The sequence below is a fragment of the Pagrus major genome, chromosome 7 (genome assembly GCF_040436345.1).
Source record: "Pagrus major chromosome 7, Pma_NU_1.0".
In the NCBI taxonomy this organism is placed as follows: domain Eukaryota; kingdom Metazoa; phylum Chordata; class Actinopteri; order Spariformes; family Sparidae; genus Pagrus; species Pagrus major.
Genome location: NC_133221.1, coordinates 14,942,565 through 14,966,905, shown reverse-complemented (window position 1 = coordinate 14,966,905; position 24,341 = coordinate 14,942,565). Strand labels below are relative to the sequence as shown.

At 41.8% G+C, this 24,341-nt stretch overlaps 1 protein-coding gene across 1 annotated transcript; it reads right to left on the bottom strand.

Annotated features, from left to right (window-relative positions):
* Positions 1-6,547: 6,547 nt before the first annotated feature.
* On the bottom strand, positions 6,548-17,840 carry atp6ap1lb (ATPase H+ transporting accessory protein 1 like b). Its single transcript, XM_073469738.1, has 7 exons — positions 17,707-17,840; positions 10,028-10,065; positions 9,342-9,424; positions 7,894-8,132; positions 7,463-7,513; positions 7,135-7,378; positions 6,548-6,784 (listed from the first exon to the last, which is right to left on the bottom strand). Exons 1-7 carry the CDS (start codon positions 17,838-17,840, stop codon positions 6,548-6,550), a joined length of 1,026 nt encoding a protein of 341 aa, XP_073325839.1.
* Positions 17,841-24,341: the final 6,501 nt, after the last annotated feature.

Sequence of the window (24,341 nt, the reverse complement as noted above, 5' to 3'; positions counted from 1 at the left end):
GACTTTTGTATTAAAGAGCAAACTTGTCAATTTGCTTTTCCATCTTCAAAAAAACAGTGTGAAATGACTCAAGCAGCTGTCTGATTGCCTGGAAGAAAAGACTTGATGGGAGTGGTGGCTTCATTACGTGGAGAAATAACAGGCGAGCCGACAAAGACGTCTGCAATATTTGCATTATTTTGTGAAGCAGATTAAAAAGTGCTCTACATTCACAACATGTTCACAACTGATTTGCCCAAAGCATGCTATTCCATTTTACATTCCCCAGCCACTTCAATTAAAGAAAAAACACCTTGCTGTTACAAGTCCTTCCCTTAGCCCCATTATTTTCTGTCTCTCCTTTATTTCCCCCTCCCTCCCGTCATCAGCTTATTTCAGATATGCAATCTCCTTTTTATCTTTTTCTTGTGTCTGGTTGGCCGTGCCTCAGTGCACCTTATTAAAATGTATATTTCCAAATCATTCTTCAAAGGCGAACTGTTTGCCTAGAGAACCAGAGCCATGCCCCATGTTACAGGAAATTACAGTGAGACTGAGCAGAACCAGATAGCATGCCTCTTTCTTGCAGTCCGCTTTCTCTGTGTTGGTTTGGCAACATTGTGCTACGCAGCTGCAAATCAAGTGACAAACACTGTATATTCTCAGTCATTATATTAGTTTAGCGTTATTTTGTCAGATTCTGAAACGCAGCCCAAGCACTTGGCACAAAAATCAATTTTCAGCCTTTTTATAACAGCAAATATTTATCTCTACGGCACGCGATCTGTACCCGAAAAGCAAAACAAAACACACATAGTCATAAAATATACAAGCTACTGTCGAGCAGCACGTAGGGAAGCTCCTGCGAACCACCATTGGACTGTTTATTTGTTTAGCCTAGGCTGTCTTGTTGATAACAAACTCATTTGCAATGATAACATGCCCAAGAGGCTAAAATGAGGCCATTCACTGCGGCGGTGCTGATAGAGGATGAGGAACTCGGAGGCTCTGATTGGCTCGACTGTGATGTTCAATTAATAGTCAACTCATCGAGTCCTAACGCACATCAAAGTGCCCCATTGGGCTGAATCAGTGATTGACAGTGCAGAGTAATCCCAGCCACGAAAGGGCTGAGTTACATTATCTCCACGTATTTGCGGTGGTGGACACGCCAAACAAGGAATATACAAAGAGAAATGGAAGAAAAGGTTGGAGAATAAAAGAGTTAGAGGGAGAGCGTATTCCTGTCTCCTGCCGGTGCAATTTTAAACAGGACGCTGCCGTCCGGGGCCCGGCAAGCTGCGTAAAAAGCACGAGAACACGGATTCCTTAAAAGGTCCAACTTTACCCACCTACCATCCTTAGCGTCCTTCCCATCTCTTGTGCTCCCAGAATGCAAAGCAGCTTAGACAGTGGGACCCCGTCACAGTTTGGCTGCAACAAAGGAGTTGTGCGGAGTACCCTGCGGGCCCGTGCTTTCTGGCTGGCAGCTTTACATATAAAACAGGCAGGCCTATCTGCCTCTGCACAGGCTGCGGCCACAAAGTCTGAATCCCCAGCTTGGAACACTCTGAGGATCCTCGCTCTGGAGTTCTGCACAGGGAGAGATTAACAACAAACACTAAACATGACTCTTCTGTCCATGTCTCAGAGAGGAACTGTGGATCACTGAGGGGAAGTTTGGTTAAATAAAAGCCTCCAGCTTCACTGTCACCACATAGAATCTTTTCCCCAGTCGTTCAGAGCCGTTGACGAATCTTCTTTCATCCTCCTTGAAAGTTTGCGCGCATTATTTGTTCAATTTAATGTGAAGCTTTGGCGCTGTCATGTTGCAAGCTGCCACGGATTAATTTGATTTGAAGTTGTCATCACAAGTTATTGGCACTGACCGTGTTACTCTCTGCATCGAATAAGAGAGATTTGAATCCTGTCTCTCTTGTCCTTTCATAACTGTTCATAGTAGATGCTATACTTACTGTGGCTTTTATAATTCATTTATCAGGAGTTATAACAACCAGAGGTAGCAACAGGAACTGTGACACAAGCAAACACTGACATCTAGAGCATGTCGTGTGACGCTACACTTTGTAAGCACCATTGTGAGTCCCACTCAAATGTAAAGATTTGAGGTACATTCGGAGGTAAAGGGGGTTGTCCACCGTTTGACGCCTTTCTCCTCCCCGAAATTGTGTGCAAGTATAGGTGAATACATGGCAAAATGCTTTGGATAACAGCTCTACATAAATTACAGCCATTAATATAAATATGTCTGAGAAATAAGCCCAGAGCTACATGGTCAAAAAATTAAGTACTGGGCTTTTAAAGGGTAGACAAAACTTCCACACAACCTATTATATAGTTTCTGTACTACATCTTTGTTACAGTCCCATAAATCATTCATCAGATAACCAACAAAAAACATCCTTTTCATGGAAAAGCTTAATGAAACTTGTTATAATCTGCTGCAAAATTCAAATAAATTCCAACACATTAAAAAGCACTGTTAAACACTAGGCCTGATTGTATCTGGTCGCTCTATTAAGGAGAATATCACCACATTTGACAATGAACAATGTGAAAAATAATGTAAATGTATTGTAGTATAGACTTACGATGTTCACTGTTGTGCACCTTACTGAATGTATAGCTTTCTTAACCTCTGGTGGATGAATTATAAATTGACATGCTCCGTGCATTAACTAGAGTCACACAAGCAATCACAGCCCTCCTATCAGGGACCGACTTGACATGGGCTGAGTTATAAATTTCATTAACTTCAGTTCGGTACACAAGTAGGCCTGAGGCAAGCTCTGTGGCAAGCTAAAATGTACGATATTCCCACACTTTGTTCAGAAAGATAATCTTCACAAACGCACACTTCACTTCTATGATTTTTGAAGCGCAAAATGCAATCAGCAAAAGTAAAAAGCTAACGTTAGGCTATAAACAGACTACACTGCGGTCGCATGACTTTGATGTCATCACCAATAAGCTTCCTACTACACACTGACCAATCTGTAATAGTCGGCCTGTAAAGAAGGACAAGTCTCCGTATTTGGCATTATGACATTTAGTGTCCCCGAAAGGTCTAACCTTAGCAACCGCCTTTTTTAAGACACGTAAACACTTTATGATTCAAATGTAATGGAACAAAACATAAAAATCTCTTAAGCTTGTGTTAACCGTGGACCTTATTACGGGCTTTGAACCAAAAACCCATTGTTAAAAAATAATAAAACACTGACTTTGCAACCAGGGAAAGTGCTTATATCCATGTTTTAGGCAAGGAACCTATATATTAGTTTTAGTTAAATGTCATTAAAATTATATTTTTTTTAACTCTCAAACAATGCATGCTGGGAAGTCTGCTAGTATGATACTTTTAGAAGCTACTTTTAATGACTTGATTGAACTCAGAGTACTGTACATTTATCAAGCTCACCATTTCAAGCCAAGAGACGAGTCACAGGTGCAATGGATTCCTTTTCTCACCTAAATGAACGCAGCCATCATTAATGTTATTAATTCCACCTGCGCTCAAAATGTCTGCTGTGAAAGAGGTCTATTTACACTGGGGATGCTGGGGACACTTAAATGAGACACAAAGTGACGCCCTTGCAGAACTCCTGATCTGAAAACAGAAACTACTCATTTTAAGTTTTCAAACACAACATGTAATGTTAGCTTCACCTAAATAAGACGACTCCTGGGCAGACATTTGGGTTACCTCATGGTGTGCAGGTCCTCTTCATTTTGCTGCTCACTTCCGGTCCGTCACCTGAGGAAACCAACCATCAATCCACCCCAGAGATGTCAAAACAATAGAGCCTATAAGTAGCTGCAACTTAATCCTGACTTTTAAATTGTGACTCCATTCAAAAGTAGGCTAATCACACGGCTAAAACACGTTACTACTTCCTTTCCTTTGACTGGTTACAGAACCACTTGTAGCCACTAGGTGTCACTGTAGCACACAAGCATGTCTGACTGAGCATTCAAAATCCAATTTTTAATGTGACTGTGAGTTTTGATGGGGTGTGAATGACATGGACATCATTTTTTTTTAATTGAATCCAGTCCAACTGCTGTTTGTGATGTTGAAAAAAGTCGAAAATAATATTTGAGGAATAAAATTACCATAGCAACGTGTTTTGATGTGATGTCATGGAAGCCTTGCATGCCGACAGATTCAAAATAATCAATAGATAGTGATTGCTCTTGAACTCTTACACTGGGCACATGCTGTGTGACATTGTAAGATGAGTAATAAGGAAAATGCATCTCTGCATCTCATTTGTATAGTTGAAATGGTGGAAAAGGTTCTTGGATGCAGCATCTTATGAGCAGCAGACATGAGAAAGACATTGCAGCTCTTGGTTTGAGATTGCAATCCATCATATGGCTATGATTTCCTCGGAGGGAGGTTTGATTGGACAGGTGCCGGTGGGTAAACTGTCCTAGTTGGGCTACTGACATTTTAGGTCAGAGAGGTGAGAGGAGAGAGCAGATGGCACTCAGGAGGGGATATGGAGTTGGCAGAAGACCTGGACACTGGTCAGGAAAGCTGTGGGTCAAGTAACAATTAACATGATCAAAAATTTTGCGAAATACATGATGCAATTAAAACCGAAAGGAAAACTCTGTGAAAAATATGTGATCAGTGTGCTCCTGTATGCGGTACAACACAGCTTCTGACACATATAAACACAGCACACCTTTTCCTCTGAATATCATTTATTGTTCAATCTACATCAGTCGGTCCTTGGACAAACCGCCTCCGCTCATTTCATAGTTTGTAGGATACATTTATGACCAAAGAACACATTTCACACTGCTACAGATTGACAGAACTGCCATATCGAATGTTAAGATATCTATTTACTGTCATGCTGAGTGTTTTTATCAGTAGTAATGACTTACTGATGCTGTTACTGCTGCTAGTGTGGCTTCTGGCATAATAATGGCATCTATAAGTCCCGGTGGGTGGACGGCATTCCATAGTATCGTCCTTCTATGGTAGGAATTTGTACTGTAATTTACAGTTAGATGAGACTGGACCTCACATTGTCTGGCCCAGCTTAAAACAAATAGACAGACAATGTATTATGTTAATACTTTGTAGAAAAAATCATATGCATTGATACTTTCACCAATCCTCATAGCACAATGTCTTACTTGTACCTATGTTTATTAGTTGTGCAATATTTTGAAGATAGTAAACAGCTATGATCGTATAGAGATCTTAATGTATCTACAGCTTTGTATATCCTTTTGGTTATGAGGATTAGCATATTCATCCTGTACCTAATAGTAGTTCATGATTACGTTGTATATAAAAAAAGACCTCCGCAGAGTGACACTTCTGTACATGTATGTGTTTTTGTTTTGTACATAGCTGTAACGGTTAGCTTTCATTTTCACATTGTCTCACTCCGTCTCTCACCATGTTTAATGGCAACTCCTTTGTGGCTTCACTTTGGCAGTCAAACCCAGTGGTGTGGATGGAGAACCCATGGCCTCCCTTGTCCAAACGCTTGACTCTCAGAGAGTCAAGTCAGCGCAAGGCCCGCATTCCTGCCACGCCCTCAGATGGGCAGTCTTGTGCAGCATAGTTCCTTGTATAGTCTTTGATAGTTTGTAGTTAGTGCTTTCACAGCTAACCAATGTTGTGCTAGTTTGTCGAACCCCCTTCGTCTGGCTGGTCTGTAAAAGGCCGTTTCACAGTTAAGTCCCAAGCAGCAGTCTTGTTCAGGGGTGGGGTTGAGAGACGCCAGAGGCTCTGAAGGGCCAGTATTGCTGGTCCGTTCACTCCAGCCAGATGCTAGACCAGTGGTTCCCAATATTTTCCCTTTGCTTCACTCCAAAGCTTTTTAAGCTCCCTTTGCTTTGTGCCATGTTGTTTTATTTTTAAGCTGTACTCATGCAAGACTCTCTGTAATCCTTGTAATTAGGAAACACTGTGCTAGCCCAGATAGACCAGCCTTTTATGGCATGCAGCTAATACGGCTATTTCAGCTATAAAACTGGCTGTTTGAAGTATATATTTCTTGCAGCAGTATCAGACAAAGTACACTGTAATGAAAGCTGGAAAGACAATGTGTGTGTGATGGACGCTTGTAATATGACACCATGTAATACATACGTATAATCAGGAGCATCTGATGTTAGCAGTATTAGCTACAGGTGCTAGCCGTTTGTGGTTTTAATGGCTGACTGGGGTAAAGGCCTGTATACGCTGTTGCCCTTCAGGGCCCTGGGTCTGTCCTTGACCTTTGACATTAGGATCATGAACCATCTCTCAGGGGGAGGCTTGAACATCCAAAGGCCTTCTTCAAAATGTGGATGCCAAAATGCAGGTCAATGAGGAAAGAAGAAAAAGTATCCAACCACGGTCTGCGTTTACTTAAAGTAGTTAAGACTTAGAGGGTTTTCATATGAACAGGCAAAGTTGTCATTTTGTTGAACAAATATTCTGTGGAGGATACTTTTTCACTCTTGTATTCACTTGCACTCCCCTCGGCTTTGCTTCTCAGCTTTCTCTCTCCCCACTGTCGTCCTCCAGCTTCCCTCACAGGCTGTTCTTGTCTGGCAACTCGGCCTCTGGACTGCGGGGAAAGTACACGGTGGCTTTGTGCTCCTCGTAGCGGTCGATGTGCTTGAGGTGTACCACCATGTGCAGGGCATAGGCTAAGACGAGGAGCAGGATCAGAGATGTCACCAAGCCCATCAGGATGGCCGGCGTCAGGAAAGTGGCACAGTCGCTGGCCGACGCGAACTTGTCCGACTGCACGTTGAAGGCCTGGATCTGCCAGAACGCAGAAAGAAGGCGGAAAGATGAGATTAGGCTAAACTAAAGAGGACAACTGGCTTACCAGGCACTGAGACACTGGGCAGATGGACAGGTTGAGACAGCCTAGCAGATGGCTAAACAGACAGCGTACAGACAGATTGACAGACTGCCAAACAGACGATAACAGACAGGCTGACTGACTGACAGCCAAACAGGCGGAGCACAAAGGTAAAATGGCTGGCAAACATACAGACACATGCACATGTTGGAAACAGGAAGCAAAAGGTTATGATATAACAGTGAATGTGCCGACATTAAGAGAAGAATTACACAACAAAAGCAGTGCCCCTTGTGCGATAGTGTACCTGGAAATCAGTGAAAGTGATGTGCCAGTTAGCTGATGTGTCAGTGTGGGAGCTGGGCACTAGCAGGGTGTCATATTTGTGCAGGCTGCTGACGTGCTGGCAATGGTAGGATGAGGTGGCAGGAGCGTAGACCTCGCTGGCGTTAAATGTGGCCTCCTGGGTCCAGTTGTAGTGGATGTGGACACTGTCTAGTGTGAACCAGTTTTGACCAGCTGCCTCATAAAAAGTGTTGGACATCTGAAGCCTGGCCGAAGACACAAGGCAGATAGTTAGTGACATGTACAGTCCACACATGTTCACTTGTATTTAAGGTAAACACGTATTTTACCTGATTACTAGACCTCGCAAGTCCTCCACATCACCAAACCTTAATGAAAGCCTGTGGCAAAACAAAAACACAGATATTAAAACTTCTGATTTAGTGCAGCAACTCTGAGGTAATCCCAGCTGATCAAAACAAATATTAAATTATTACTTTATTCTAGATACAGCATGTATCTTAGATCATATTGTTTCTTTATCCATGTTTCATAGGTAGCTGTCAGTCATAAGGTTGTCTGTTTGTTTGTCTGTTTTTATCCTACTGTGTAAAGCGCCCTTGGGTTTTGTGAAAGGTGCTATAAAAGCTATTATTATTATTATTATTATTATTAGTATTATCTCACCAATTCTAATACCAGCCCAGTGTCAGCTGCATTTGTGGTGACAAAAAAATGATATTTTTATAAATTGCCAACATTTATTCGGTCAGTGACTTACGTCGCCTTTTCCTTGGTGCAGATGGAGCCTTTAGTGTCTACAGGTGAGTTGGGGTTGAAGACCCTCTCAGTCAGGTCAATGAAGGTATGGTTCCTGTAGCGGATTGCCAGGCGCTTTGCCTTGAACAGAATGCAGGTCTTCCCATTGTAAGACACGCTAAGTGGGCCATAAGGCCCCATCAGAGACTGGAGCAGCTTCCTCTTACTGAGAGACATCCCTGGCTGATGCCAGTTAAAAGGCTGTGAAACATATGAAGACAAGAATTAAGCACAGGAGAAATAAAGAAGCTGCAGTAAACTGGCAACTGAAGTGTGGGAAGGAGCAGCTTTGTATTCTTTGACTGTCCTCTAGAGGGCGATCAGATTTTTATGTAGAGACATACTCATGAGCTGTGTGTCTGGATACTTAAAAGGATGTGGCCCACAAAAGGTAAATGCCCTAAAGGTTTTTTTCTTTTTGAATAAGAGCGTCTAGCTTTATGAAGATGATTTGTTTATCCAACTGTTGAATCAAGTTTTCACCAGGAAGTTGACTACAAATGGCCAAAATGTATAAAGGCCAGTCATCAACTGATGTAAGTGGCAAACTGTAAAACCTTATTCTGGAAATGCAGTCTTTGGATGTTTCAGATATTGAACAGGGACACATTCATGTTATCCCATTCTTCAATATATATGCAGCCATTTCAGTCAGATCATCCTTTCCTACAACATGCGTCGGTGTGATCTGTATATCACCATTTAGCAGCTCTTGCTTCATTCTAGAAAACTGATCCACAGCAAGCTTGCATGGTGCATAGCCTACTGCAGCTCCCTCTCATGCTGTGATATATTATTTAACAGGGGATTTTAAAAAAGAAAAAAAACTGCCCCTGTCTTATAAGCTTCATTCTGACCAGGAAATGGCAGTAATGTGTAAAGTTCAGTGTTCCAAACAGCTGAATCTCAAATGAGGGATGAGCAGTGTTTCCTTACTGAATTTGCACATAATAGCGTTGGTTGCTGTTAGAGTGCGTTTCCTTGCTGTGCATATTAAAAACTGCCCCCTCTGGCTGTTTAATCTTTTTTCTCAAAGGCCACATCTCATTGGAGGGCATTTGGGCTAATCCAGCACTATTTTAAAAGACACATAAAGTGGCGCTCACAGTGGTTATGAGGTAGTTATTATTATTTGTTTATTTACATTTTAAAGCAACAGCAGTGAATACAGTAGCTTAGGAGAGGCTACGAAACATATGTAGCTGTGCCTCGTCTAGTCAGAGTGCTCCCATATGTGTGGGTGGCAAGCATGTCTTACCTCTGGTGAATGTGAGACCAACAATATTCCTACATCCAAGGTCACGCAGTGTGGCTGAGTGAGTGCGGCCTGTTTTGTTTGTGTATGTGTTTGCATGTACAGCTAAAGATAGATGGTGGAGATAGTGAGGGAGAAGGAAAAAGAGTGCGTACCTGCAGTATTCTCCTGAGTGGGTTTTCATCTTCAGGCGTCAAAATAACCTCTTCGCTTTCTAAGCCGTACCCACCATCTTGACCTGAAAACACGTACACACATTACAGCACTCAGAGAGATTATATCAGTATACATATTAAGCTGATTGCAATGCTGCATTGCAGATTGCAACATAATCATAAAAGTTCAGCCGATTCCACACACGCCACAGACAGACAGACACACACACATAAGCACAACGAGATCCTGCATACACCTCGGTGCTCAGGCTCCTATCTATTTCCAGTTGTTTTGCGTCATCACAGTGACTCATCAGCAGTCTGTTTCACAGTTACGGTAGTATTGTTCAGTGTTTACAAATACCCTTCATCCTGTTCCAGAAACATATGATTTGCAATCACATAATTAAAGGAACGACACCATCATTTTTTTCTTTTGTCAAAAGGTCTAAATATAACAACACATCTGAACTGCCAGTGAGGTGTATGGATCACACACACACACACACACACACACACACACGTCACGCTTCAAAATCTGTTAGTATTACGGTGTGGCAAGGATGTCTCCAGCATTAAGAATGAAATGCTTTTGTCAGGACTATCTATCCAACACATCAGCATCAAAATAACCATGGCAGGTCTGATTGAATCAGGCCTTGTGTCATACCACATTTGTTACTTACTTGATGTGACTCTTGTTGCTTGTTTGGGGTTTTCTTTGCTGTGGAAAAGACAGAAAACAAAACATGGTCTTGTTATTACAAGATGCAGGGAAACGTGGAAGTTTTCTTTGTTCCTTTCTATTTTGTTTTGATAATGCTCCTTAATGTATGGGGTGCTTATTTAGCATTTTCCCTTGAGCAGGAAAGTTCATTTTGTACTGATGCAGCTGCAGCAAACACAGGGACAAAAAAAGCTTTGCAGGCTCATCTACATAAAAGAACACCTCCAAGAGCATTTCATGTGGTCAAATAAATAAACATATAAGTTTTTGTGAAGACAGTGTTTGCATATTTGGTCCAATAATGATTTATACACATGTCACACAACATATTAGTGTAATTATATGCTACTTTATTAGTGTCTACAAAACATGTTTTGTTACGGTACATGATTAAAGGCTAAGTACCAGAAACTATAATGGTACTCAGTAGAGCGCATACCTCCATCAGGGCCCAACAGTCCCCTTTAATTCAATCAAGTCTGATCCAATTTCAAAATCAATAGCCCTGTATCACTCTAAACTTAAATCACCCATAACTGCTTCACCATAATTGAAGATCTAGAATCCACATCTAATTGTACACACTCATAGATACCAGCCACCTAAATGTGCCTGATTACTTTTCATCAAGATCCATACATTATCCATCCATCCATTATCTGAATTCGCTTATCCTTTTCATGGTCACAGGGGGGCTGGAACCGATCCCAGCTGACATTGGGCGACGGCGGGGTGCACCCTGGATAAGTCGCCAGTTCACCACAGGGCTGACATATAGGGACAAACAGCCATTCATGCTCACATTCACACCTACACACCTTAGCTCCACCCCTTTATCCTGATCCTCACCAAAAGTTATTATTAAGTTTTGTGGAAATCTGTTCAGTAGTTTTTGTGTAATTCTGCTGACATGCCAACCAACCAACCAACAAACCAACTAACCAACCAACAAACTAACTAACCAACCAAAAAAACACTCAACAAACCAACCAACCAAAAAAACAACCAACCAATCAACCGGTCATGGGTGAAAACATAATATAAGTAATATAATATAAGTAATTACATTCTCTATGTATGGCATCGTATTTACAAAATATATGTAGCTACAAAACTACCCTAATGTAGTGTAAGTATATTGTTGTATTCAATATGTATGGAAGTGGCCATAATGTTAAATTTAATGCATAAAGATTTTAGTACAATTTACTGACTATTATATACACATTTTGCAACATATTACCAATAAAGTCTTATATGGACAGTGAACAGCTGCAGAACACTCTGTATAAACACAGACTAAGTTGCCCACAGAATTTTATTATAAGTTTACAAAGTAAAAAAGTTCAGTGTCTATGTTGCAGGAATTCAGTCGTCATGCGGTATATTGCTTTTTCTAAATGACAGATCTTTGATGTTGGACTGACCTACATAGTGCACAAGGGACTGAGGACAAACCACTTCCTTTTCCTTCACGTGCTTGCCCTCGCTGTCGTGCTCTCACCTACAACTAAACCCGGCATAGCCTTGGACTTCTTAAAGCTTAGCCTGATCCTTTTAACTGTCTAATCAAAGACATAATACGCCAGCAATGGGCTTACTGAGCGGCGCTGACATGGCTAGTTTTACTTGTTGTGATGGTCCACCCAATAGTCTGACTGACTGTGTGGTCTGTCCTTGCTTGTCCGTGATCTTCTGGCCAGGCTCGCTAATCTCCGCACAATAGCCAGTTATAATGGGCTTGTTAAAGGTAAACCCTAAAACCTCTAAACCATGACAAGTAGAATCTTTCTTTAGTGTGCCGTCACCAGGCAGTCTGTTTGTTTATCAGCTTCAGTCACGAGTTTTTCAAATCATTTTATGAATTGCGGCACAACAAAAGTGATGTTCATCTGTGATATCATCTCTGTTATCTTTAGTTGAATAGTAACGCTGTGATCTTGGAGGAAAAGCCTTTTTAGAAGAAGATACACAAGATAGACTGAGGATGACCTGAATGTTTATACTAAATATAAACGCACAGAAGCCGGTCAATAGCTGTGACTACTGTTGTCATGGACTGTTCACACTTTGTTTCTCTCAGACAGTGAACCAGACAATGGTGGAACTACCCCATATACTGTAGATAAGTGATCTATAAAGAGCAACACTAACCTTTTGTAATAGAAAGGGTTAGGAAATCTACCAAAAACCTGTATTTGTACTACATTACTTTTTATTTTCATTTTGTCTTGTGATTTACAAGTAATCTCAAATTGTAACATTATCGCGCTTATGGCGGTGTCGTTATTGTTGTTGGTGGCAAGAAAATCACATAAAGCTTCTCATATTCTTCCTTTCAGAATGTGAAGGGTGTGAGGAGGTGCGTATCTCGGGATGCTTGTTTTTTCACTTGCATTTCGTGCTCAAATCTCAACTTGATTTTGGACAGATTCAAGGGAAAGGCGCATCTTCTCACGTCACTTTGACATTTTCACTGATTGGCTCTAGGGCTGTGTTGTTGGCTCATTCATCCATGGATGTCAGACACAGCTGTCGGCATCTTTTTTTGCATCCTTTTAGTCCATTCTTACATTTTTTAAAACAATTATACATATTGTTCCTGGAAGAGCAGCGCAGTTAAAGACCAAGATTAAGGTGAACAGAATTGGGCAGCCGCTAACAAATGGAAAAGGTATTAGCAGGTCCAGACATATCAGTTCCAGCAGCCTGCAGCAGTTATCTACCCGTCTGGTGCAGTTTCCACCTGGGCAATATTGTGTAGTTTAGTGCCAGATGGATTAGGATTAGTGGTAAGCACAGGCCAGGTCCACTGGAGCCCAAATATGGAGAGACGTAGGCCGTGAACAAGATGAAGAGATTAAGGCCTGATGTCACAGCTGACGGTATTCTAGACAGTTCAAGTGTTAATATAAATCAGCACCTGCTCCACACCCATCCAGTACAATTGAATTTTGACCGCGAGCATTGTAATTGAGTTGAATGGAGCACTTTAAGGTTATTTAGTCACATTTGTGGAATATAATCAAACATAAACATATACTTTTCTTCATAATTGGATTAATTTTTCGCACATATATTCACTTAATATATCCATTTCATCCATTACATCCATAATCCTATTGTACTTTTTAAAAATAATTGATTTTTTTCCATTAATAGTACTTCATGTTCTCAACTGACTGAGTAAAACAAAGAACGAGGTTGAGAAAACAGATGGGCTCACAGTCTGCAGTAAGACTAGCTCACGGTATGCAACATTTAGATGCAGGCTACTCTTTCATTGTCTAGCATTGATTTGGACTTTGTGGTGGGTCGCCTGTCACACTGCTGGAGAGTTTGCAGGCGGGTTTCCTCGATACATCAAATGAAATTCATGATGTTTGTCGAAAGGGATCAGCAGGGACCTACAGTACAGTACTCTGAGGTCATTTCCTGGAAACAAACTCTTCGGCCTACATGCTGGTGTCTAACCCTAACCCATGCGGTTGCCAGCCCCAACGTCAGCATCGCGATTGGCTAATTAGAGACTCTTCTGGCATTTGCGTGTGTGTTTGCGTCTGTGCACACATGCTGGCACCAAGACATTCCGCTTCCTTCTATGTCTGCATCTACTATTTCACGGGTAACCAAATGACAGTTTACTTAAATATTTATATCTGCCCAGGTGAATGCTGGGTAAGCATTTGTATACGAATGAGCTGCCAAAAGCACTACGCCTTTGGCAGTTGTGACTGAAACCTCAGCAGCATGGTAGCTACTTGGACGCTGCACACTTATCACCTGCACTGATATGTGAAACCGAACAACACAAAGGTTAAAAAAATCCCCCTAGACATCTTAATGTCATATCTGGTTTACATATTTATGAATCCATGTTAACAATGCTCAGCTACAGTCACGATTAACAACTGTTTGTGTCGTTTCAAACAAGCTGCATATGCACCCGCCTCCTCCCCCTCGCCCCAGCCCATCCCAAACTCAAGTGAATAAGCACTCCTTCCTCTGCACCTACCCAGGCCTCAGCTGGCTGAAAGGAGCCAGAGGAGTCTGTGCAAGCATGAGTGTGTGTGAGTGCTAACTAAAGCCCAGTCGTTTGTTCCTGTGCCAGTTTCGCGAGGTCAGCAACCCAGGACTGCTGCGGCCCCGTCATTGGCTCAGCCTGTCACACGGTGCCTGGGTGCTGAACAGGCCCTTTATATAATCAAAGCCATGCCAGAGCCACTCCTTGGCTCACCTCGCTCCCTCTGCATATAGCCCTAAATATGGGCTCACGCAAGTGTACAAACATGCCCCTACACATAACATATTAACAGTACAATATGAACCGGAATACATTACAATGTCTATTAGTCTGCTGTGATCACAATTACTTTTGGATAAGTAAGTGCCTGGCTTTAAATATTAACAACACTGAGAACCATCTATGCAACTGATGGTATCTCGATCAATACACTTATATTCACTGGACGTCCTTATTCAAGATCGTAGATGGATAGCTGATGATCATCCTTCATCTGTGGCTCTGCTGTTTGCTGCTGAGCAGAGGGAAGGTGTGGTGCCTGCTTCCCAAACTTGTAAACAAATCCTCCTCTCCTCTGCTACGACAGAGGGCTGAGACTCTGCGCTCGGACTCTCTGTGAACCAGGATCAGCCAATCCAAGCGTGTGTACAGGAATACAGTGTTGGGGAGTAATATCTAGTTGTTAGTTTTGTTGAGTATAGTAGTTAACTGTTTCCCATGATGTTGAATTACTATTTGTATTAGAAATATGAGAGGAACACCAAAGGTAACCATTGAATGTGGACCTTAAGCCATTAGATTTTAGTTTCTGAGACTAGAGCCATTGTCATTGTGTATATCAATAGTGTATCAGACTACACTGATATGTTCTTGTACTCAGATTTCCTTATATTATGCCTACATGAAATTTCAAACCCAGCTATGATAGTATTTCACACTGTACAGGTTGAACTACCTATGCACTCAAAGACAGCATTATTTTGGGGGTATACGTAAAGCATCTTCGTATTTCGTTCATTAAAAAGTACTGGATGCTTGGGTAAACAGTGTCTCTGATGCAGGAGGAAAACGTCTTAATCCCACACTGTGCAGGTGCTGGCCTATTAATAGATTTATTAGAGCAGATTAAGCTTTAGGAGTTTACCAGGATGCTGCTCAGAGAGACCTGCTGCCATTTCAGTGTCGCTTTGATAGTAGAGTCGAATATGACCTCAGGTCAAGTGTAAGAATTATCTAAATCTTCCTGTGCCCCAGTGCTGGTGTTTACCCTTTGACACCATAACTGCACTATCACCTTTGATGTGAACTTTTCGTCCCTTTTTTGGTCTCTGAATCTGTCTGTCAGCAAAATCAACAGTGCATGTATACTTATGAAGTTAAAAAATATTTAAAAACTACTAAAATTAGCAAAACCATAAACCAAAATCTTTCTTTGAAAAGGGGATAACTGACTGGTAATCCAATACAAATTACTAATCTGTTTCTATATTTGTGTCAGATTGTCAGTCTTTAACAGTTTTAAGACAAAGTTAAGCACATGTTACGATACACTGACAAACCTTTAGAGGTAAACAAAAGTAAACAAAATAACCCATAAGACACTGGTGATTAACGAACAGGAACAAATATTCATACGAGTAAGTCTTGCAGTGCAGAAGCATCTTTTACTTGTTACTTGTAGTTTACAAATCCTACAAGTGTTTTTATTATCAGAATGTATAATTGTTTTGTCGTTGTTATGCAATAAAAAGATTATAACAGCATCAATATCGTGTAATTTCGACAACTTTGAGCTGCAGCTGCAAAAATCTCCTCTCATTCTCTATCTCTGCCTCGGATGAGTAAAAGAGGTCATTTCCAAAATTACAATTTAGTCTTTGGACCCTAATCTGGTGCCATATTTGGACCATATTCATTTTCAGCGTAAATGCGTTTGTGCTTGGATTGTTTCTGAAACATCGCTCGCACAGAGATTATGACAGTTATATAAAACATGGGGAATGTGTTGAATTATTTATGACCTATTGAACTGCAGTTATTTTGTTTTAAATAGGAAAAAGTCATCACTATAGCTAAAATGTACCTCTAACACATTTCCTAGAAAGTATTTGGATGATGATGAATGGGGTTGTTAAAGCAGAAAAATATATAACCATCCAGTGGGTCCTTTCTGGTTGGTATTTTTTAATTATTTGTAAAGCTCTGGGCTATCATTCTCAGTCCAGTTCCATATTTGTCATAGTATCTCATGCTCACTGAACATTTTCTCTTCATTATCTTCCTGCAACCCACATGTCTGTCAGCAGCGGAGGCTTCGCACTCGCTGTACCTTTCCCTCTGCATTTCCAACCGATGTTATGCACCCTACAAGGCCCTCTGAAATGAAAGGCTGCTCTTATATAACAGCATCTTGGAGTGTGTCAGAGCTGAGAATGGAGCTGCGACTGGGGACCGCAACTGTTACGTTGCAGAGTTGCGTAAAAGTTTGATCTGGGGAATAGGCCCAAAACCCCAGGAGAAATTAACGCAGCCGGTCTCTGTCGGAGTGACTGCGGTGAAAAGTTAAGATAGGGATCTGTCAGGGTTTCACAAACGCCAGATTGAGCTGCAATGAGAGCATTCCCCTGAGAGTGTATATTGAATTCTTAATCCAAGTTATCTGTGTCCTAACATATGTACAGATAAGATTGTTTGCGCACTAAATGAAAGCATGACAGCCATAATCTTTCATTCTCTGAAGTGTATTACTGTCCTGAAAGTGTACAATGATTAAACAGCATTAAGTCAGAAATTGCAGCATTTGCGCTATAGAGGATTGTGTGAGCGTGGCATAGTTTCAAGAGCCTTACATGGCTTTCGCACAATATTATTGCCTTGATGTCTCTGTGAGCAGGCAGGGACTGGTACTAGCAAAGGCCCCGGCTGCTGGCTCAGTCCTGTCCCTGTGACACTGGTCTGAGTGCCTCCAGGTTAGAGCCCTGAATATTTTATCCAGATTTGACCTGCAGGACTGCATGTGCATTATGCAGACATGGCCGGCTAGAATTCCCTTCTCCACTCTCCCTCTCTCTCTGTCTCTCTCTCTCTCAATGACTGCATCAGTAAACAGACCCCAACAGACCATCCCTGATGCATCCTCTCCTCTCCTCCCTGTCCCATCCTTGTTTACCTTCCCTCCGTGCTGCTCCCCCTCTTCTCTCCTCTCTCCTTTCCTCTCTCTCTCTTTGTACCTCTCTCCTCCTGCAGGCCCACTGCCCCAGCCTTATTTAGCTCCCCTCTGCCAGACCGACACTACTGTACAGAGACAACAGCCCCATCCGTGATCGATGAGCAGCGTCTGATGCAGTCCCCAAGACTGAGACAAACAAAGCTTCGCAGCTTCAGCTCCCTCTGACACACCAGCACTGCCTGCATTTGCGATTTGTGGTGCACCCAAGGTGAGATGGGGAGAAGGGAGGAGAGGCGAGGGAGAGAAAGAAAGACCCTGAGAGACCACATCAGCATCCCAGCATCCCTGCATGCATCTCCCCGTACCCCCCCTCCCCCCCCCCCCTCCTCCCCCCTCCTCCTCTACACCCCTCCTCTGTTCACAGCCATAGAGAGGATGGATTTACCTTCTGTCCAGGATTTCAGGCACTTCGTTATAGATGAGTCCCGGCTGCAGCTCTTCCTCAGTGAAGGAGAGCCCGGGCCGGCTGAGAGCAGACAGCAAGGCGAGGGAGCAGAGGAGGAACGCGTGTGCAGCCATTGAGACAATGAAAGGAGACTGCCGCTGGTTGAGCTCCGCTTCATAATCTGCTCTCCTAGCAGTGCCTGACTCCCAGCTCCTCTGACTGTCAGCGGCGGCAGCCAATCAGTGGCGAGCACGGCCGATCAGCGTGCGTCACAGTCCCCTCCGCTGCACACTCCCTCCTCTCCCTCCCACCCTACTCACTTCTCTGTCATCCTCCCTCTGCCTCCCTCACTCTGCTCACCCTCCCACATCCACTCCTGTGCTCTCTATCTTCTCTTCCTCTCTCCCATGCACACATAGCCGCAGGCAAGCCCTAAGTATAGACAGGCTCATTCTTTTTCATAACACATCTCATCATACCTTTGCTACCTACAGATAAAACCACTCATACACATGTAGACACACATACTCACACATGTATCCACAGGCACGTTGGCACACACACCTACACACACCGTCACAGGCTCACAGACACACACACACGCACACAGACACCTCTGTGGAAAATCACCTGGGAATGTCAAGGTCAGATTGTTGGAGGAGGATAGGAGGATGTTGACATGACTTTAGGTGGCCACACAAGAAAAAACTGAGCCATGACTGCATGACCTAGATCTCCACATCGCTGCCACAATAGCAGAATTAATTCACTTGATCTATGTGTTGTTGTGAGCACTGAGAGGGCCTGCGGCTGAGCAAATTGTCCACTGAGGCTGCAAATATGGATGACAGGAACAGCTGAGCAGCCGTGGGATGACACAGGGACGAGGGTCCAACCCTGTCGACCCTGACGGCTGATCCCGCTTCCTCCTCATTATTTAGCCCCCATGCGTGTGACGCCCCCGGGATCTTGATACATCCTCTCATTTTCTTTTATTCCCATATCCGATGATGATGTGATGATTTTCAGAGCAGAACATTAAGAGTGGTTATATAACCAAATGTTTTGACCTACTATCGTGGATAGTCACAGTGATGCATGGCAATGAATCACACTAAAAGAGTGGCAGCGGTGCAAAATCTTCGATTCCTCCTGTCGTAAAGCAGACGCTAGTTTTAAAACTCAAAACCAATTTTGATCTAAAAAGTTTTGGCCTTTGTCATTGTGTTATGGAGATATTATGAATGATTATGAACGTCCCACCCCCCTTAGTTACTGTTGCTAGGTCGGACAAGCTTGACCGTAAGAAACATCACAATGCCAGTCCCGTACAGCTGGGCACCACAGTTTTTATTAGATCTTACTACAGTGCACCCTGAAGTTTTATGAACACTATCTACTCTTAATGTAACGTTGCGAAATGTTATATGTTAGCTAAGTAGTTAGCTAGTGTTTGAGAAACGTTAGCGAACCTGAGATGTGACTATATACAATATGATGTGTCTGTGAGGATTGAGGCATCAATATAATGGTACTTTACCTCGTAATGTTACCTTCGAACAAACACAGGCGCTTGGTAATGGTGTTGATGTTCAGCTGATGGTGAGGTCTACCTTTAACATTTTTAGCAGCCACCGCAGGGGAGGTTGAGAGGAGGGGTGTTCAGTTGGTTACAATCTGCAACCACACTGCTAGATGCCACTAAATCCTACACACTGGATCTTTAATAGCTCATATGCAAATACTTACAGTGTATATATGCATTACGTGCCATAGTAAAACCACCCTGAATGACTATGACATGAATATGAATAGGCATTACGTGATTGTTTCAAGGATTTTGTTTTTAGGTTATATCATAGCTGAGATTGAGTCAAATATTAAAACCCAGCTCACCATGTTAGTAGTATTTTGGGCATGTGTGTTGCCCTGTAATTCAGCATGACCTATTTCTTCTGTTATGAAATGGATGCAGACTAGACTTTAAGAAAAGTGATCAATGCTTAGTATAGCTTTGTAAAAATGACTGTCCTATGGTGAACCCACTGTCAACTTGAAAGAATAAAAACAAACAACTGAAAATGCCATTATCATAAGGAAATGATCTGGAAATTGACAAAATAAAAGCAAAACATTTTAACACTGGTAAGATTTAGGTTTTTCTTTCTTTTCTTATCTCAATTTTCTCACCTGTGTTCATTTTAGTGTGACTTATGTGCTGCAGTATATTAGGACCATATGTCTATATCATTCTGTTTGCGTGTATGTGTGTGTGTTCAGAGGGCTGAAGTATTGCTGAGGGTATGAGAGGTCAGCTGTGTCTCCTAGGCCTATACAGTAACAGGAGGTGACTAAAGGCTGCCTCAGCCCTCTGCGTCTGCCTGCCACGGTCACTTCAGCAGGCCAGTGTGTCAGTCTACTGGAGGGAAAGTGCAAACTAGCCTGTCACTGCTGTCATCACAGAGTGACAGCATCACAGAACGTCCTGCAGACAGACGCCCAGGTGTGACGACTTTAAAAGAAGATATTACGCTGTGATGTCTCATAACATTAGGCCCACATCCGTCTATAGTGTGTTTAGTATAGACCAGGGGTGCCCATTTTCCCTTCAGGGGGCAAAACTGAAATTTAATGGTTGGCCATGGGCCAAAAGGAAATGCCTATTGTGTTGCTGAGGTATGAAATGGCACCAGGATCCTAATTTCCCCTTACTAGTGTAGTGTCTGTTCAAAATATGCTGTACGGTACATATTATCTGGTAATGTGAGGGGTTTACAGATTCAGTCTTAAGCCTCCTGAACTGCTCACAAACTTATCAGGGTCGTCCATTGATGTCAAACATGTTTGAGCTGACAGTGCTGCCAAGCAACGGTAAACATTCTAGCCCTTGAGACTAATGTTAGCCAGCATAATACTGTCTGTGACAGAAAATTAAAATCTCACCTCCAGTTCTCAATGAAGTATTGAAAACGTGTTGACTGTGACTCATCCAGAATAATTTATCATTCTGCTTTTGTTTTTTCTCACTGCAACGTGATACTGCAGCAAGTTGTTGCACCACGCTAATCTCTATTTTGTGTTGTAGCCCTTGAGGCTAACACTGGCTAGCATACTACTGTTGACAGAAACTTAATGTCTCACCTCCAGTTCTCGCTGAGGAATAGAAAACATGCGTTGACCACGTCTCTCCACTCATCCAGACTCGTTTAACCTTCTGATTTTCTCATTGAAACACGTTACAGCACGCTACATGCAGCAAGCTGTCTCCATTTTGTTTATGTCTGCTTCCCCATGAGAGATGGGTTTAAGCAAAAATTCCAGCCTACAGCTGAGATCAAGCACTAAAAAATATGGTTCAATGATTTATTTAGAAAGTAAGCTGAATAGGGACTATGCACATTTTTTAAATAGGAAATAATACAGTCTTTCTCTCACAAATGAAGGGTTGAGTTGATGAAACACACACTGCTACAGCCTGACTCGATCTGGCAGCTTATGGTGGCTAATGTTAGCTAATGTTATCAACCCTGAGATAATGCTGTCTTTAAGGCTTACCTCTACTTGTGGGACTGTTAGACCATGTTTTGGCATTTACCATTATCCCATCCTTTTCACCTGCCAAGGTGGTTGCTTTTCAAGTAAAGCTACAGTATATAGTATTAATGCCTTTTCTGAACAGGAAAGCCTGTTAGTATAATGTGCTATATTTGAGGCTGTAGTCTGTGCTGGAGTTGCATCAGGATCTGTGGTACGGTGCTCTTTTTGTCCAACTGGTTCATGAGTTCGTGTTTTGCCCTCTCTCGGTGAGTCATACAGCTTTTTTGGATTATGAAACAGATCGAACGTACAGAGCTGGGGGTTACTGTCTATTTATAGGTATGATCTCATATCCAACTTTTTAATCCTGCTCTTTATGCCCACATAGAACGCTGAGGCCTGCAATACACAGGGTGATGTAACAGGTTAGCGCAGGTTTAGATTGCCCTACTTCATGTGTTGATGATGATATATGACTGCTAATCTACCGGCTAGCATGAGCATCTGATCTCCGCAACGTTAAAGCTGTGGAAGCATTAATCAAAATGCTAAAGCCTGTATTCATTAAGAGGCCTCGAGTGTTGTGGGGGAGTAATCACTGAGCATCACTCTAAGTATTTAGATGTATTTATAGTACAGTGTTTGTTCATGTGTGTGTCTATGTGTATCTCCATTTCTGTCATTGCATGAGTGTGTTTTGTGAATTCATGAGAGAAAACATGGGAAGAGACACATTTTATCATCATGTGTTTTATTGGTAGACATATTTGCTTTCTGTCACAACACTGTCCACAGTTCACTGCTTCTGTTGCCTTTTTTGATGACCTTGCTCTCCACACACACACACACACACACACACACACACACACACACACACACACACACACACATTCAGTCTCACACACACAAGTTTTCATATTCAGACAAGGTCAGTAAATAAGGCAACATAAGATGACGAAAAACAAATATCATGGTCCTTCATTATGAGTGATGTAATGTATTAATCACGTCTCATTTGTTCTCGGCAATCACATTTACACTCCTCAAACTGATTAATGACAGGATGAACTCGTGACTCTATGAAATGAAAAATGTTACTAAGAAGTTCCAATCCTGTTTGCTGAGTTTGCATTCAACTACACAGTATATATTTCCAACATTTATGCGAAAACATCCTTTATAAAAACTAGCCTATTTATTAAATATAGAACAATCTCCAGGTAAGCACACAGGTTGCTGATTAATCTGCTGAGATTACATAACGTCCTTAAAAGCTTTCAGTGTGTCGCTGCTTCACGTAATACAGGCGTTGTCCCAGGCAATATGATAAATGGAGGACATATTATCTATTGATATGCAACTAAACTATTATGTATTATAAAGCTAAGAAATGAGGCCTTATTATCTCTCAGTTTACTCTGTTTGTACAGCACTCTTTGTTTAAAACAGTTTATATTTAATCATAAATAAACATAGATTCCTTCTATAAAACTATTTCCATTCATAAAACTCTCACCACGTACTTTTTTGGTTCTATTAACCAGTGAAAATCAGAGAGTTGCTCTACGCCTTTAAGCCGGCAGGATCAATCATGTGATACTACGCAAAACGAGAAACCCTCCACACAGAGCAATGCAAAGATGTGATTGGCTGAAACCTGTGAATGGCCAACGTTAATGATTAACATTCATGTCACAACACTGCAGTTTCATTCAGTTGTTGGTTCCTCTTGGCTGGCGCTATGCCAGACTGTGCCACTTGAGGGCGCTCACATATAACCCAGATGTATGCCTTCAGTCCTTCAGTAATATGGTCTTATTTCATGAGGCACAATGTCAACATAAAAACATGGAGATGTCGTATAAAGGGATAATAATCTGCTCTACAATGCGGTGCATTTAGCTCTGTCAGTGACTCGACAAATAAATTAATAAATTAAATACATTCAAAATAGCATATATAACACATTACCTGTTAGTATGAGAAAAAACACAATTCCACACCAGAAAATCTGTGTTACAGTATGTCATTTTTCAAGCTAATTAATTATACAGTTAACCATTTCTCTAGTCAAATAGCAGCAACAAACCTCATGCCCTACGAGAGCTCACCTGATAAACTCTCCCTTCACGAAACTCTAAATAATACATTCCAGACAGCTGATGTGGACAAACAAACTGAATGTCAATGAAAAATGAAAGGAAAATCACTGACCCTCAGAATAAAAACTACTAAATTTTTTGTCTAATATATACGTGTTTCCTTCTTCCTTGTCTCCTTTCCTTCAAGACACAAAAGCCTCATTCAAGCAGATGAACAAAGACAAGGAGAGACTCATTTATAAGCTTTTAGATGCATCTTTCGTAGTATACTGAAAGACCCTCTGTGAGGACATCAGGCCTTCTAGTAAAAAGCTGACCTAGATCTATACACAGTGCTTTGTTGTGACTACGACCATTTCTTAGTATTATTGTCATTAAAACACAATCTGAAATTGGAAAATGTGTAGCCACGTGCCTACAATATTGTCTGCAAGTTTGCTTTTTTTCCGTACCTGACTAATCTAAATGAAAAAGAATAAAATCACAGATAATATCAGAAGCACAGGTCTATCCATGTATCGAGAATATAGTCAAACTAGACGACAACTATCATGCCATGATAATAGAAAACAGTCTAGATAGTCATGATAATATTTCCTCACTTCGTTATGTGGCTGGATACAGATTTATGTTCTCATATGATTTGATTGTCTAGAAACTAAATGTCAGACAGAGAGAGAGAGAGAGAAAGAGAGAGAGAGAGAGAGGCACCAGACTGTAAGGAAAGACGAGTAAAACAAACCAGTAAACAAATAAAGAAGTCTCTCTATAGAAATATAAACTCTAGGAATTGTCTGATAACTATGGAGTTGGTCAGCGCCTGATCAATGCACACAAATATAAAACGGCAGTCCTGGAACGAATCATTTGCTCTGATCTAGGATCAGCTTTAGCCTCCCTGCTTTCAAACATTTGCCACGACGCAGGAGAGGTAAAAATCAACCCCAGGTCAGCGTCTAAAAGCAACTAGTATACGAGTCTATAAAATGCGCATAA

Coding starts and splice junctions, on each gene's coding strand:
- atp6ap1lb (XM_073469738.1), bottom strand. CDS start 17,840: ATGGCTGCACACGCGTTCCTCCTCTGCTCCCTCGCCTTGCTGTCTGCT. Junction 10,066..17,706: donor CCTGAAATCCTGGACAGAAG/GTAAATCCATCC, acceptor TCTTTTCCACAG/CAAAGAAAACCCCAAACAAG. Junction 9,425..10,027: donor AGCAACAAGAGTCACATCAA/GTAAGTAACAAA, acceptor ACGTGTTTTCAG/GTCAAGATGGTGGGTACGGC.